General features: G+C 35.3%; 1 protein-coding gene across 18 annotated transcripts in view; it reads left to right on the forward strand.

The window, feature by feature from the left end:
• RAPGEF6 (Rap guanine nucleotide exchange factor 6) overlaps positions 1-15,631 on the forward strand; it is a 235,842-nt gene that overhangs the window by 168,155 nt on the left and 52,056 nt on the right. For 13 of the 18 annotated variants that reach the window (XR_012125294.1, XR_012125293.1, XM_073222084.1 and 10 more), the window contains 3 exons: positions 3,416-3,656; positions 9,845-10,002; positions 12,636-12,650. Coding sequence is in view for 16 of the 18 variants with exons in the window: in XM_073222084.1 (XP_073078185.1) it covers positions 3,416-3,656; positions 9,845-10,002; positions 12,636-12,650 (414 nt within the window). In the remaining 2 variants the exon portion in view is untranslated. The remainder of the gene's footprint in view (positions 1-3,415; positions 3,657-9,844; positions 10,003-12,635; positions 12,651-15,631) is intronic. The other 5 variants (XM_037023441.2, XM_073222077.1, XM_037023440.2 and 2 more) reach the window with 1 other exon arrangement.

Here is a 15,631-nt window from a genome sequence, read left to right on the forward strand (position 1 = left end):
GAGATTTTGAGCTTAGCTCTTTAACCTCCCACCCTAAACAGATAAATGTGTTGTGTTTTTTGCAAGTCCTTCCCATTTGTGTGACTTTTTCTGCTAAGAAATTTCCAACCAGTCCCTAGCCTCCCACCCTGAATAGGTAAATGTGTTGTGTTTGTTTTTGCAAGTCCTTCCCATTTGTGTGACTTTGTCTGCTCTTAAGAAATTTCCAACCAGTCCCTAGCCTCCTGCTTTGTCATATTAAGAAATGAACCGTGGAGAAAAGCGATACTGCTTTTGGGCTTCTCTGTATTACAGTTTTCATTTCAGCACTCAAAGCCATCCAAAATTCTCCTTCTTCTAGTAGTCCCACTACTGGATATGCTTCTCATGTTTAGACTCAGCAGATGCCCCCCAGAGAAGAAAACAACAATCTCAGTTTACCCTCTTCATGCTCTGGAATTTTTAATAAAGAATTAAAACACTATACACCCCAGGTAGTTACCTCTGCATTGTGGAGTTATGATTATTGTGTTCCAAATTTTCTTTTTTAACATTTTGTTGTATTTTTCTAGAATGAGCATATTGTTTTAATAACAAAGAGTAAAATTTTAGTTAAAAAATAAAGAGAGCTGGGATCCTCAAAAAAAAAATTAAAACGCTAAAGATAGATGATCAAACCATACTATATACAATATTCTATACCTTTCCACATCAGTTCATACAGATTTACTTGTATTATTATTACATAGAATCCATTGCATGATAATGTCATATTTGGTGGATGTTTTAGATTATTCACAATTTTTGCTATTTACAGTGATGTAACAAAAATCCTTTGTACTCATCTTTTATGGTTATATAGATATACCTATAAATTTCTCAAAGTGGAACTTTTGACAGTTAATGCAGAATTTTACTTTCCAAGAGCTTACCCCAATCTACATATATTTCATCATTTTATAAGAATATCTCTGCAGTGGATATAATCAACTTTATAATGATTGATATTCATTCCTAATAGGGAGATTTTTTAATATAGTATCATTTATAAATAGTCTTTTCATTTGCCTGTGTTATATGGAATTACTCATCTTTTATTGATTTGTTTGTATCAAAAAGGACAGTATATTTTTGTCTTAAGGGTTAAAAATATTTTCCCCAAGTTTTCTTGGCTTCCTTTTTTTTGTGTGTGTGTAAACATACATACACACGTACATGAATGTAGAGAGTGAGAAGTTTTATGTAGTCAAATTTATTAAACTTCTGCTGATTCGTGGGTGTCCTCATTTCTGATTTATGTATCTGGTATGACTATATTGCTGTTTAAGAGCACTGTAATTAAATTTGCTCACCTCCATTAACTTTTCCTTAACTAATTTTTTTTAACTTGACATAATCCTTTTTTTATCTACAAATCACAGGCTCCACAGAGTGTTACTTAAAATTATACACACCAGTCCAGAGAGGATACAAACTAGTTTGTACACTATTGGGTTAGCCTTACATACACAACTGCAGCAAGGGGTATCTGCTGTCCATTCAGAAATTTCCTTCTGCTCATAACAGAAAATTCAGATACTTTACCATAGCCTTATCAGGCCACTTCTCTACCTTGTTCTCTAGTCATCTGCATTTCCTTGAAGTTTCCTTCTATCTACCTTGAAGTTTTCCTTCTACCTTTTGAACTTGAATTTCCCCTACCTAGAACTCATTCCTCCTCCCCTAGTTAAAATCTGCTGTCCTTATACATGGTGACTGACTTAGGGAAGAGTTTCCCTTCCTGTTACTTTAATTAGTTCTTCTTGTTATGTTCTGTCTATACCATATGTTTTTGACTGTATGTTCCACAACAGGAGAAATTGTCTAGAATAAGTGTGTGACGTGTTCATAGGTCAGTAAATATTTTGTGAATGAATGAATATATTTTAGCCCCAAAAAGCATTTTATATCACCACATGGCTTAAAATAAAGTGAAATTATAAGAACAGAAACTGAAGGGAATTTACTGTATTTTAGTCAAGCAGAATATCTTTGAAATGTTATTCTAAAGATTTCAACTATTTTGAAGGCAGAAAATGTGCTTTTCATAGGCTTGCAGTGTGCTTTGGTAATGTTATATTCTGGTTGAAACTCAAAATTTCCAGTTTATAACTGAATACTAAGCTACTTAGGTTGTAAAGGGTCAGTTTTTAATTTCATTTGAATCTTAGTTGTAAGTCCTTTGATGTTGTGAGGAAATATTGATCTATCCCAGAAACAATGGAAAAGATCACAATTCTCTGTGCATGGGGTTTCAGTGGGCACATTTATACAGTTGACAGCTTTTCTTCTATAAAGATACAGCATAATAATACTCAAAACTATACCTACTGATAAGCTGAGGTTTTACATCTCACATGGCTGAAGACCTGCATGTTCAAGAATATGTAGCTACAATTTTTCTTTGATTCCCCTGCTTAGGCACTATGAATTCTTAGGAGAGTTACCTTCTGCTGTAGCATTTATCTTTTAAGTGTTTTGTTTTCTGTAGCCATTGATGTGTCTTATTTAAGAACACACATTTAAAACATGAACAACACCAAAAAATCTTTCTCCTGATATTACTTAATGAAAAGTAGGTGATACAGGATTTCTTAACTGGAAAATGAGAATAGTAAAGTTTCTAGATGTATAGTATAGCCTTACACAAGTTTATCTTTCACTTGATTCTAGCCTCTTTCTCAAGGTGAAAAATTAAATCTATGCAAAGAGACAAGCAAGTTCCCCAGTGAGCTTGCACCCTTCTTAAGGGCGAAATAACTCAGCAGACTTAGATGTGATAGGAAGCTGTCCAAGAATGGTTGGTTGGTTACAGAAATAGCAAGTGTTTATTTTACCTGCGTCACTGAATGATGTCTCATAAATATGACCTTGAGGGAATACTCATTTATTACCAAATTTAGTGCTGTTTATTTCTGGTGAAAACAGGTCGAGCAAAGCCCTTCCTTTTACTGACTAGCTTTAATGTCTAGTTTTACAAAACTTAACCTGACTATAGTACTTACATCTCAAATGATATATCAGTTATCATATATGAATAACACATAAATAATAATCTAAATATGTTTCTATAAAACCTGAGTTGATTAGCAGTTATGTTGCTTAATACCTAAATGTGGGCACCCTAGACTTTCAAACAATGCTGGCAGCCTTTCCATTTTACTCAGTGACTTTATCCCAGTTGGGCAACATCAGAAGTATAGTTGGATGTAAAAATTGAAGAGATAAGTGGACATATAGCTGATAAATAAAGGGTAGTTGTAAATTTCATAATGTTTAATGAATGAGGCTGTGAAAGGCCAAGTAATAGAAAGTGACTGTACGTCTTTAATATTTGGTATTGATACAGACTTTCTGAAGGGAAGAGAAGAAATGACAAGTTTATTTATTTCTACAGTGTTCAAAGAGTTACTCAGTAGGACTGAACAAGAGAAATCTGGTGTTCCTCATATTCCCAAAATTGCTGAAAAAAAAAGTAATCGCCATTCAATCCAGGATGTGCCAGGAGACATTGAACAGACATCACAGGAGAGAGGAAATAAAAAAGTAAAAGCAAATACTGTTTCAGGTGGAAGAAATAAAATCAGGAAAATTCTGGATAAAACACGATTCAGCATCTTGCCTCCAAAACTGTTCAGGTAGGTAATACCAGTCACAGACACGTAGGCATTTTCCTATTGACTATAAAGTTTCTGTTTTGGGCAAGGAAATTTGGGATCAGTTTGGCTTTTTATATAACTAATGTATCATAAAATCTGTAAGCAATTCATAAATAAGAATAAATTCTGAATATCTCCCCAATGCTTCCATGAAGTTACCACTACTAGATTATATTATATTTCCATTAGCCTTGCATAGAGTTTTAGGAAAAATTTTTTTTTCTTGTACATTTTTGGTCCAATTTCAGCCCCCCGATCTGTAAATTTGGGTAGCTTAAATCTTGGGACACATTCACTGGTACCAGTTTGTTGTCTTTTACATCTTTTTCTCATTGCACTGTTCTTTCCCTACTGAATTCTAAAGCTAACTTTTTTTCATCAAATCTATTTCTGTTTCCAAAAAGAGATGATACCCAAACTTAGTAAAATAAGATTTTAAATGTAAATTGAGGTCTATAAAATACTAATGAAATCAGTCTGTGGAAGTCAGGTGACTCTAATATATATTCTATATGTGTGTATTTTACATTATCTGCTTCCTAAAGCAGTCACACACATTCTAATCACTGTGTTCTCTGGAATATAGTACTTTGCACATAGTAGCATTTGATGTTTGTTGAATGATTTAAGGCAGTTAATTAATCAGTGAAAGAAGAAAGTATATTCAAAGAAAATACTTGGCTCCTGATAATTCCTGGCACTATGCTAGTTGATAATCAAAGAGCTGAAAATAGGTAATCCCTACCTCTAAGGAATTCATATCAGGAGCCCTTTATTCAAGCATTTGTTACACTCTAGACATTATATTTCAAAGTAGAAATACAGAAACATAAACAGAGCAGGGCTCTTGTCCAAAAGTTGATCATATAAAAGGGAAAGCAGGCAAATGGTATATTACAGGGCGATACATGTTTTGGTATCTACAAATCAGGAACAAGTTTGGTAGGTTTGAGTAAACTTTGTGTGTGCACATCTAGAGATGAAGCAGGAGAGGTAGGTAAGTGCTAGGTTATGAAGGACTCTAAATATTGAGCTAATATATGGACTTTATCCGGTTGTAAAGTAGGGAGCCATAGAAGGCATATGCTGTGATCAGATTTTTTCCTTTAACATCCCTCTGTCAGCTGGCTTGTGAAGTGCAGCACAGTGTAGCAGGAATAGCAGGGAAACTAATTAGGAGACATTGTGGAACTAGGTAACTCTCAGCAATCATCTTTTACATAGTTAAAGATCTCTAAGGTTTCCTGAGCAGAAAACGCTCTTGAGTTATTTCTAGTCAGAAACGCATTTACTCTTCATTTAATTTGGGGCTCAGAGGATTGAAACATTCTGAGCTCTGTTCTTAATGTCACTCATTTCTAGAAAGTACATTACTCATCTCCTTACTGAGTGACTGCTCTCCTTGAGGTGAGTGGTTTATGAAAATCATAACTTTAAAATGGCAAAATTATTTTAAGATTGAGCATACTGTAGTATGACAGCTGCACAGCAAACACTTCTCACAATGAGAACTGAGCAAGGAGGCCCACACAGGACATTGGGATGGGTTTGAATGACCAGAAGTATTAGTGAAGGCACTGAGCAAGAGAAAAAAGGAGGAGGACCAGAAAGCAGAGAAGAGTTCACAAGGGGCATTTCTCAGAAGGTGAGCCCCGGAGGTCCATTTCCAGAAACCCTGGCTGGTAAGGTCTAGAATATATATGCCTTTAACTGATTCTCATTTTGAACAGTGGCACGGTTGTGACCTGTGTCATCCCAAATCAGAGAACACAGTGATTGTAGCTGACTTGAGTCTGTTCATGTCATATTCCAAACAGGTATATTCAAGTTTCAGGCAGCTAGATCAGGATCTCATCTCCACAGTATCTCCTTCAGGGACTGGAAATTGGTTACTCCACTTGGCTTCTATCTTTGGTTACGACAGGAGGCATGGAAATTAAGGTGCCCACAAGCAGTTATTTGAGTGTTTTCAAGTGTTATTTCTTTATATTGGTACCAAAAAAATGAGTGATCTGGTAGTAGTTTTACTTAAACTCAGAGGAGATTTTTTTTTTTCATTCTTTATTCTACAAGTATTAATTGAGTCTCTTGCTTTGTGCCAGTAGGAGACTGTTGGCTGTGAATGCAAATATGAATAAAATGCTGCCCATCAGGAGTTAATATTAAGCTAGCTGTCTCTTCAAAGCATGTTCCATTGAAGCAAAATACTAATAATTTCAGCCATATGAATACCAAAAGAATAGTTAATTTTAGTAAAAATCGTAAAGGTTTTCTGCTGAAGCCAATTTTGCAGAGAGAACTGATTTGTTATTTTACCTTTCAGACTGGCTGCTTTGTATTTTTGAGAATGTATGTCATATTTAAATCATTACAAATGAATTCACACAACCCCTTTTGCCACACGCACGCACGCCACCACTGCCACCACCACTAAAACGTCAGTAGGAAAATAGCCAAAGAAAATGAAACAGATATTCTACATCAGTGATTAGTGATAAAGGCATAACAGTGATTGACAAAGAGAATAGGCAGGGCCAGACTTGATAACTTAAGATAATAAGCTCGTGTTTCTGTGGGAATGTAAAAAATGATACATCCTTTCTATAAAGCATTTGAGCAGTTTTTATTAAAAGCTTTAAAATGTCTCTATCTTTGATTCAGAAACTCCATTTCTGATAATCAGATGAAGATTTAAGTACATATATTCTTAGTAGCATATTATCTAGGATAAAACTAATTTGGAAACACACTAATGTCCAACTACAAGGGTTTGGTTAAAATAGGCTGTGCCATATTCTGCAAAAATGACTGGAAGGAAAATGTTGATTATAGTTCTCCATAGGTAACTTTTCCTTCCTTGCTTGCTTGATTTCTATACTTTTTAAGTTTTCCCCTTTAGTTACATTTTAATTGGAAAAAATTGTAATGAATTTAGTTCTGCAGTCTCTGAGCTCCTGAACCTCCTGTGCCAGGGCTCTGTGGGAGGTGTGCTTGGTCTCCGCCTTGCACGCCACCCACTTCCCTAAGAGCAGGGGATGAGTTGCCACAGAACACTGCACGTGTCTGCATCTGTGGAAGGAATGAAGAAAATGAATGTAAGGAAGGAACAAATAGTTGAGATAATAATAGATAATTCCTGAACTATGCATAATTTTAAAATGAAAGGATTTTCCTGAAAATTAGAAGTGAATAAAAACCTACAAATTTTGAGTAACATCTGTAAATTAAGACATAGCAATGGATTTTTATTAACATGAGAATATCTCACTATTCAGGAATCTGATCTCCTATTTTTTTTAATCACTCAGCTTTTTTTTTTTAAATCACAGATTGCCTAAGTAACATTTTCATATTACTCATTGTAACAGCCCCAGAGGTAGACTGCCTTGTGTGCTTATTAGAAATTATTCTCCCCCCATTCCTGTTAGCATACTTTCTTTGTTTGCTTTTAATATTGGGATTACTTTTTATTTACGTATTGATATTTACACAGCTTTTTTAATTTCACAGTATGAAACTAAAATATACTTTTATTCTCAGCAAATTTAGTGTTGGGGAATTACTGAGGAGTTTTTCAAAACTCTTGTTTCTGTTACTGCATCACCCTCTCAGGAGGCTGTTTTGGTAAGAAATGACCTAATTTTTTGCAATTGGGCTCTATCAATTCAGCTTCCAAACAAGCATGGATATTTTTGGCCAATTAGATACTATTTCATATCATAGCATGAGTTGTACATAGCATTAATATATTTTTCATTTATACATGCTCATACCTTAATTAACATGAATTTATTATAATCAGCTTTTCATTATTATAACTGTACAATGTAATATCTTATTGCTCATTAAGTGGCAGAAGTAAGGTTAAATAACATCACTAAAAGAGAGAAAGATTTTTAGTATTTCTTGCACTTCTGTTTGTCTCTATGGTAAATTCTAACTTACTATACCTGATGCAGCCAATTCCCTTTAATAGAAAGTTGTAGCATTTTTAACACTGTTAAGGTTGCTCCTGCTTTAATTATTGACAGGACTAGCTGATCTCTAACAGTTTGCTTCCTTGGATTCAGTTACCTGACCCTCTGTGCCCAAAAATTGGCAGGTTTGTTTTAAAAAATCAACTAAAGAATTGTTGTATTTTGAAAGCAAGCTATTATTCTACATAACTGTTGCCAAATTTACTTACTCTAAGTAGATGCAGAAGTTCCCCTACTTTTTTTCTCTTATCTACCTTAAAACATTGAGTTCTGATTTTAAGGAATACACACTTAATTACCAGGAGCCAGTTTAGCATCAGCTCAAATTATTTGATAGTAAGTTATTTCCTTGGCCCTCCTTGTGTCTGTTGGGTTAGACCACCTTCTCGCCCCAGGAAAACATGCCCTGTTTCTGCAGTCGTGCCTGTTAGACCCACCCTGCCCTTCTCGGTTTTTCAATATCAATTGCATAAAATCCTTCCTACCTTTGTACCAGTCTTTCTTAATTTTGGTAAAATACTAAACTATCTTCTTAAAAACAGGAATCCTATTTTCGTCTGTGCCAAAATGTTCACCTTCATTACCTAATTTAATCCTTACTGTAGTCCTGGGAGAGAGAGAGTATTATTCACATTTTTAGATGAGGAAACCAAGCTCCAGAATAGAAATTTTCCTGAGGTCACACAGCTAATAACCCAGGTCTGTATGATTTTTAAAATTTGCTCTCAGAACACTCATCTGTGCCCTCTTGCACATCTTCATGCCTTTCCCTGACTGCCTTCTGTCGTCCTGGCTCTCTCTGCCTTGCCTGGCCGTTAAGAATCCTTTAGCTGTTTATGTAACTGTCCTCTATACTCTGTCTTTCATAGCTTCCTTTTTTTACTGTCGTCTATACTCCATCTTGCATAGCTTCCTAATCTCCCTAATCCTATCTTTTACCCCTAACATATTCTAGATATATGCCATATCACTCATTTTTAAGATAGACCTTATCAATTCCATGATGGTAAGTATACAGTGATATCTCTGTATGTGTAGCAAATATTGGGTAGAATGATTCACTGAGTAACGTAATGGTTGGAAGTAATGTTAACCTAGAGCATTTGTTTTTACACCCAACTCTTTTTAAGCACAACCCTTAGACATAAGTGGTATTTTGGTTGTTGATGGAATCTTTTTTTCATTGCTATCCTGTGTTTGTGTAAGGCTGTTTCACTTATCCTGTTTTACAGGACTTTTGTAGGTATCTAAAACTTAAGTGACAGAGTTATGTTTCTTTGTTTTTGTTTTTTCTCTTAGATTGGTTTAGTTGTATATGGTGCCTCTAAAATATTTTAAAGAGCATTTTATTTGCTTAAATATGGCCATTTAATTGATATTTATTATTGAAACCTTTAAAGGACTTAACTTTAGGATCGTTTTCCTGGTCTGGTTTTGCTGTCTTTAGCTAGGTAACAGTCAAGTAATTAGACTTAAGAAATAAGATATAATGTGCCCTTACAATAAACATTAGAGACTAAAAGTCTCCATCTTCTGTTTTTGTTTCTCATCCTCTTTTTTCCTCCTGTCTGTCACATACTCCCCTGGTCGTTTGTTGCTCTTCTCCATGTCATCTTCCTGTTGTCTTTCCCTATTCTTGCTGGTTTGGGCTGTTCTCAGGTTGTTTAGATGTTTAAAGATCTTTTAGTTTGTCACTTGAACCTGGCCCCTTTGGTTTCTACTACCTCCCATATTTTGGGTTTGACTTCAAACCCAATTCCATCCTTTGCCTAGAAAGTCACCAAGCTTTCTTGTTGAGAGAGACAACCTTGCTGTGGTGAGGCTGTGCATTGGCCACAGAAACTGGCAGACCTCAGGTGCTCCCTAAACACTCAGGTTCAAATTCTCTTATCAAGAGCAGCAGAAACTATGTGCAGTGTTTCTTCAAATAGCAGAATTTCTCTATGATAATACCAGAATTGCTTTAATGTGTAAGTTGTTTTATTTGAATGTAATTGTTAAAAACATTTTATTGACTGTGATTTTCAGCATTACAGTTGTCCTGTTTTTAAATTGCTGTAACATTTTAATCTAATTTTTAAAATCACCGCTTTGAATTGGTTCTATTATACCTAAGTGCACAGAGAACAGAAATGTTTACTAGTAAGAACCCTCAAATACTTGAAAGTGATAAATGATATTCTTTTGAAGTGATGGAGGTCTGAGCCAATCCCAGGATGACAGCATTGTGGGGACAAGACACTGTAGGCACAGCCTGGCTATCATGCCCATTCCTGGAACTCTCTCTTCCAGTAGCCCTGATCTCCTGCAGCCCACCACCAGCATGTTGGATTTTTCTAATCCTTCAGGTAATACTTGTTTGTGATTTTATGTAGCCATATTGGTGCCCAATGGAGAAGTGGATGGTCGAGCCTTGTGATTTGCTCATAGCCCTCCTCTTGCCCCTCAAGGTTATGACTTTGTACAGAATGCTAAGAGATTTTAAGCTTATTTAAGCTGGAGTCGTACTTCTTCCAGTATGAAATAGAAGTATATAGAAAAGAGATGACATTTAGTTATCTTCTGGTAACCTTCATCAGAGCAGTGGACTGAAAAGAAAGCAGAGATGATAACTTCTCAGCCAAGAAGTGTGTTATCCAGGCCGTGAAAGAGAATAGGCAAATTCTTCTGATCTAAGTGGCCTTACTTGCTCAGTGATGCCCAGAAATGTGTTAATTTTCTAGAAACGCTGATTTTTTTTCCCCCAATACCTGAAACAAGTTGTTTTTTGTCATGTATTGTTAAAGTACTTAGTATGTTTTTCATTGTGGTTCAGATGTTCGGTGTAGAACATAGTTAATTTTTTTTCTTCTATTCATGCCCAGAGACAGAAATTATCATTTACTGTATAATCTAAAATTTCATTATAAGGAAGAAAAACTTTGAAGAATTTATATCCATCACTTGAAAGGATTTGAGATGGCTTTCAATAAAAGACATGTAGAATTAGAAACTGAAATATATGAGTCAGTCCAAGAGAGGAAGGAAAAAAATAGCTCTTCAAAGATTGTGATTCAGTTTAAGTTTAATGTTTGAGTTACTAGCAGCTAGTGTAAAAGGGGAGAAAACTTAATTACATAAATCTCAGTATTAGAAAGGAGGAAGTATCAATGCTGTAGTGAAGCTTATATTTTATCATAGCAGCTTAAGTATAAAAACTCTAGGACACAGTGTAAGAACATAGTATAGTAAAAGTCAACCTGCACAGCATCTCTTCCTTTTTGTTTCAGTTGCTTCTTAACTGCTAACAAGATTACTAAACCCAATAATCTGCCTTTGACACATCCTGCTGTACATAACTGCTAGTGTTCTTTCTAGAACCAAGATTTTAATGAGTTGTTACTTTGGTTAGAAATTTTTAGTGACTTCTATATTGGTCAAGGGTTAGGCATGAAATAGAAACCACTCCAGATACTTGATCAGAATACAAGGAATTGTTGCCAAGGTATAAAGTTAACCATCTGCCTAAAAGGGTAAAGAAGCAAGCATTAAGGTGTCACAGAGATGGGAGAACTGCAGACTGGATTCATCTTCTAGTGCATGAAAGAAATGCCACTACCAGCTGAAGAAGTGTTTGCTGGTGTGATACATGGACAAAAAGCCCATGAGAAACAACAAAGCAGCAGGTCCCTTCTTCCTCTGACCTTGCAGTTTGCCTCTGGTGCCCCTTTTTGGCAGAACCCAAAAGGGCGCCATTGGCAAAGAAGAAATGAGGTTATCATAGCCTTACCCCCATTATGACAAGACAGAGTGGGTTTGAAGCCTAAAGACAATGACTTAATAACTGGGGGTGTCCAGTTTTTGCAGCATGATTTTAAACCCCTTTACTAGCCTCCTCTTCTGCCATTCTCCCCACTGTCACATCATCCATCTTTCCTGAGTATGGCAGTACCTCCAGAACTCTGTCTTTGCCCATGCTGTTTGCCTGTGGTTCTCTCCATATGATCTTGTGAACTTTTTCTTAATCCCCACTGCTGGTGAATTCAAATGTTACCTCATCTGGGAAGCCAGTCAGTCCCTCCATTTCCAGGAGTCTCTGGCACGTTTACCTTGTCTTACATTGCTTGCCATGTATTTGCTTGGGAATTTATTTCCATGTCTGTGTGTATGTGTCCCCCATAGCAGCACTTCTTACACTATGTTCACAAATCACATTTCACATGATCAAAGCACAAACTACGTATGTACACTTTCATAAGATAAGTATTTGGGGGAATATATGATTTAGAGATTGAATCATTTTTATGGCTGTATTTTTGCCATTGGCATATATAAAAGTGGGAGTTATGGGATGGGTTGTAGGGAAAGGAGAGAGAAAAAGTAAGTTGAGTATTTAGCTCTGGGATCAAAGGGAAGAGGTTGGAATTATTAAGGTTTAGAAACTATAAGCACCATGGGCTGAAATTCAGACCTCTGAAGAGGAGGTGCTACTCGATTTGATTCCAGACTGATTGCATAATTCTCACATTGAAAGAGCTGAAGATGCTCTTTTAAGATCTATTCAGAGGTCAGTCTGCAAAGCTCACTTTGCAGCTTGTGTCCACACAAGCAATATAAATACACTAATATAAGATAGGTATTTAACTTTTAAATTATATTTGAAACCCCAAAATGTGCAACTTTATAGGAGACCTTTTGTGGTGCTCTTTATAATTATGTTAGATAAAATATTAATTACCAGTTAATTCCCAATCCAGCTCCTTAAATTATATATGAGAGCCCTGATTTTTAGAAAAGCTGTGTAGTCACATATGTATATTGCAGTACATGTGTGATATCAACCAAGTTTGATTAACTCTTACCAGTATTGATCCTCATCTGTGTTTATGCTGCATGTTTAAAATTGCCATTAGAGAGCAGGGACAAAGCCACAGAACTGTTTAATAGTTTGCTTTTGATTGCTCACTTTTTTATGGTTTTGCTTTGTTTTTGCTGCCTACAGCTGTTGGTTTTTACTGTAAGTATCTTGAAGATTCTATGGTATTCTATTATTTATGTTTGTGTATAGTATTTTATTATTTTTTAAAAGTCAAGTGATACAGAATTGAGTGAAGTAGGAAGCAAAACTTTTCTGCCCACTTAACAAAAGTTGCCAGTGTAAACTGGTGAGTGTTCTTTTATTCATTTTCTTTTAATATACACAATCTGTTTTTATAATCACGGAATCAGAGTATACATATTATTCTATAACTTGTGAATATTTTCCTGGAATTTTTGACCTAAAATAAGAGGAGAAGTTGAAAAGAATTCAGAGCATGGCTGAAAGGATTTTGGAACTGAATTTTTTTTTTTCTTAGTGCTCACTTGGAACTTTGTGCTTACTCTTTTTTATTTAGTAGCACAGATCTTTTACCTGAATGCTTTGCTTTATTTTTTGGAAACTTCAAAACTTTCTGCATTGCAAGTCTGACTTGTCTTGACTAATTTTTTAATTTGATAGGTACATATTTTAAAAAATCAAACTGCAGAGAAAGGATAGAATGCGAAGGTCTGTACTCCCCAGAATCAACAATTGTTCATTTACTCGTATATCCTTCCAGAAATTTCAGTGCACATAAAAGGTGTGTACCAATCCCTTCACCCTAAATGGTATGCTGTACTGTTCCTCCACTTAGCCCATTTCACTTAGCAATATACCTTGAATACTCTTTTCTATAAGGATATATTATATTATTCCACCAAAATTTTTTAAACAGCTGACAGCATTCCATTTAACCAGTCCCCCTTTAATGGACATTTGTAATATTGCCTACACTCTTGTGTTTACCTATCTTTACATGTTTTATGTTTGCATTATTACTATAGTTTCAAATTTTGTCAAAATGATGTGGGAATTTGTTTACTGTCATATAATTACCTACACTATATCATCTGCTTTGCCTTCTGGCCTGCAAAATTTCAAATAATTGTCTTACATACTTGATTATTGTCTTTCTTTGAACCTACCACTTAACTTACCCTCTTGGTAAAAGCAAAACCCTGGGAACATTTGTCTGTCTCTTTTACTACAGTATTTTCATCATTTGGAATACTGTGACACATAACAGGCACTCCATAAATATTTGTTCTGTGATAAACAAAACCAGAAAGAAGACTTTTTGTTTTTTATCATCTTAAGTACTTAGAAAAATCTCCCATTTTTAGTGTAATCTCAGAGTTAGTACATGCATTGTTCAGGAGTCTCATTTTTTCATTTTACGCATGCAAAATTGTAGTTAGCATTCTAAAAATTTCACCTTTGGGTTGAAGGTGCAGATATCTGAGATTCCTGTTCTTGAATTCATTTACCTGTTATATAAGAATTTTATTTTATTAATGAAATATGAATAATAAGACTAGTAAGTGCTGTTCTCCTCCAAGATCCTTTTTAAATGTTTTGCCTTCATGAGATTATATATTTATGTGTATTCTATGTTCATGTCTAAAATTTGAAATAATTAGGTCATATTTCCTTGATTCAACCTCTAACCTTCTGTTCACCATTCATAAATAACATTTGTATCCCTTGTGTCAGATGCTGTTTTGCTGTACGATGTTCTCCCAGTAACAAGTACATTTACAAATGCAAATGTATTTTATATTAATATTTCTAAAATAGAGAAGGTTTACCCTGATACCAATATCAGTGCAGAGAATATTTTTCCTCTCATGTCTCTCAAATGGTTTTCCAAGGTGACATTTATTGCCTCGGCAAATTCACCAGGGTTTGAGTTACAGGGTGCCCTTGAAGAATCCCATTTGTGGATCTGTTAGACTACCCATTTATGATGCCTGAGTCCTTCTTATGCAACTATGTAACAGTTTGTCCTTCACATGGGAAACAAATGGCTGTAACACAGCATGACTTTTTTTACACCGATAAGATACACACCTCTGTGTTCTTTCCCAGAAAATGTTACAGTATGTTGACAGCAAGAGGTGAAAAAATGAAATGTATGCAAATTCCCAGCCTGTCTTTGTGAATAAACTTCTCTCAAGACATTAATAAAGGGAATAGAACATTTCCCCATTCCCTTAGTGTTAGCCAGTTCTGCTAGCTGAGGTTCAGCCCCCCAAAATCTAGTAACCTGATCCAATTCTAGAGCCCTGGACAACGAGACCTGTTTTTGTAAAGAGGGTAGGGACAATACAGGTAGTAATAGTATGTCATTTGATCCTTTTTATAGAGTTAAAAGGGATAATGGAAACCCTTTTGTTCAGTATCTTTCTCTTGGCAAACTGGAATTTCTATCTGCTTGCAATCATTTCCTAGTCCAGGGTAGAGGATCACTCTGATTTTGGTGGATTATAAAATTGTCTGACTTTAAGCCTTGTAGGTTTAAAAACCTAATGGTGTCAGCAGCATCCTAAGGATTGACTCTGCAGAGAAATATGAACCAGAGGCATTTGGTGACTCATATATTTGTATACATCAAGGAAGGCAGTTTGGTGCATACATATTACAAAAGGGACCTGAATAGATAAAACACACTCCTTCCAAATTGACAGTGTACCCAGAACATTCAACATCTGTTGGCTAGACTCCTCCCTGAAATTATATTCAGACATATTTAAGTCAATCTTCCAGTCCTGAGAGTCAGTCTGTCTTTCTGTGTCCTCAGCCTCAGGAGAGTACTTTATTCCATGAAGTTATTTCCTGCCACAACTATTTCATCACTCTCTTCTTTCCTTTAGGTAGAATTGTATAAATATCAGATGATTTTGAGACAAGTTTGTAATTTTCCTTTTTCTCTAAAAGTTAGCAGTGTATATAATGCTAAGAAGGTAATGCTAAACAAACTTTATACCATTACTTGACACACCAAAATCCCTCTAACCCACTGCAGCTATAGTGGTCACACAAAAAATTGACAGTAATACATTTTTCCTAGTTTTAAAAAAAAAAGAAAATTTCATAACAATGATTTGTTATCATAGGGAAAACTCTAGCATTTTTTC

The sequence above is a fragment of the Manis javanica genome, chromosome 14 (assembly GCF_040802235.1).
Source record: "Manis javanica isolate MJ-LG chromosome 14, MJ_LKY, whole genome shotgun sequence".
NCBI classification, from domain to species: domain Eukaryota; kingdom Metazoa; phylum Chordata; class Mammalia; order Pholidota; family Manidae; genus Manis; species Manis javanica.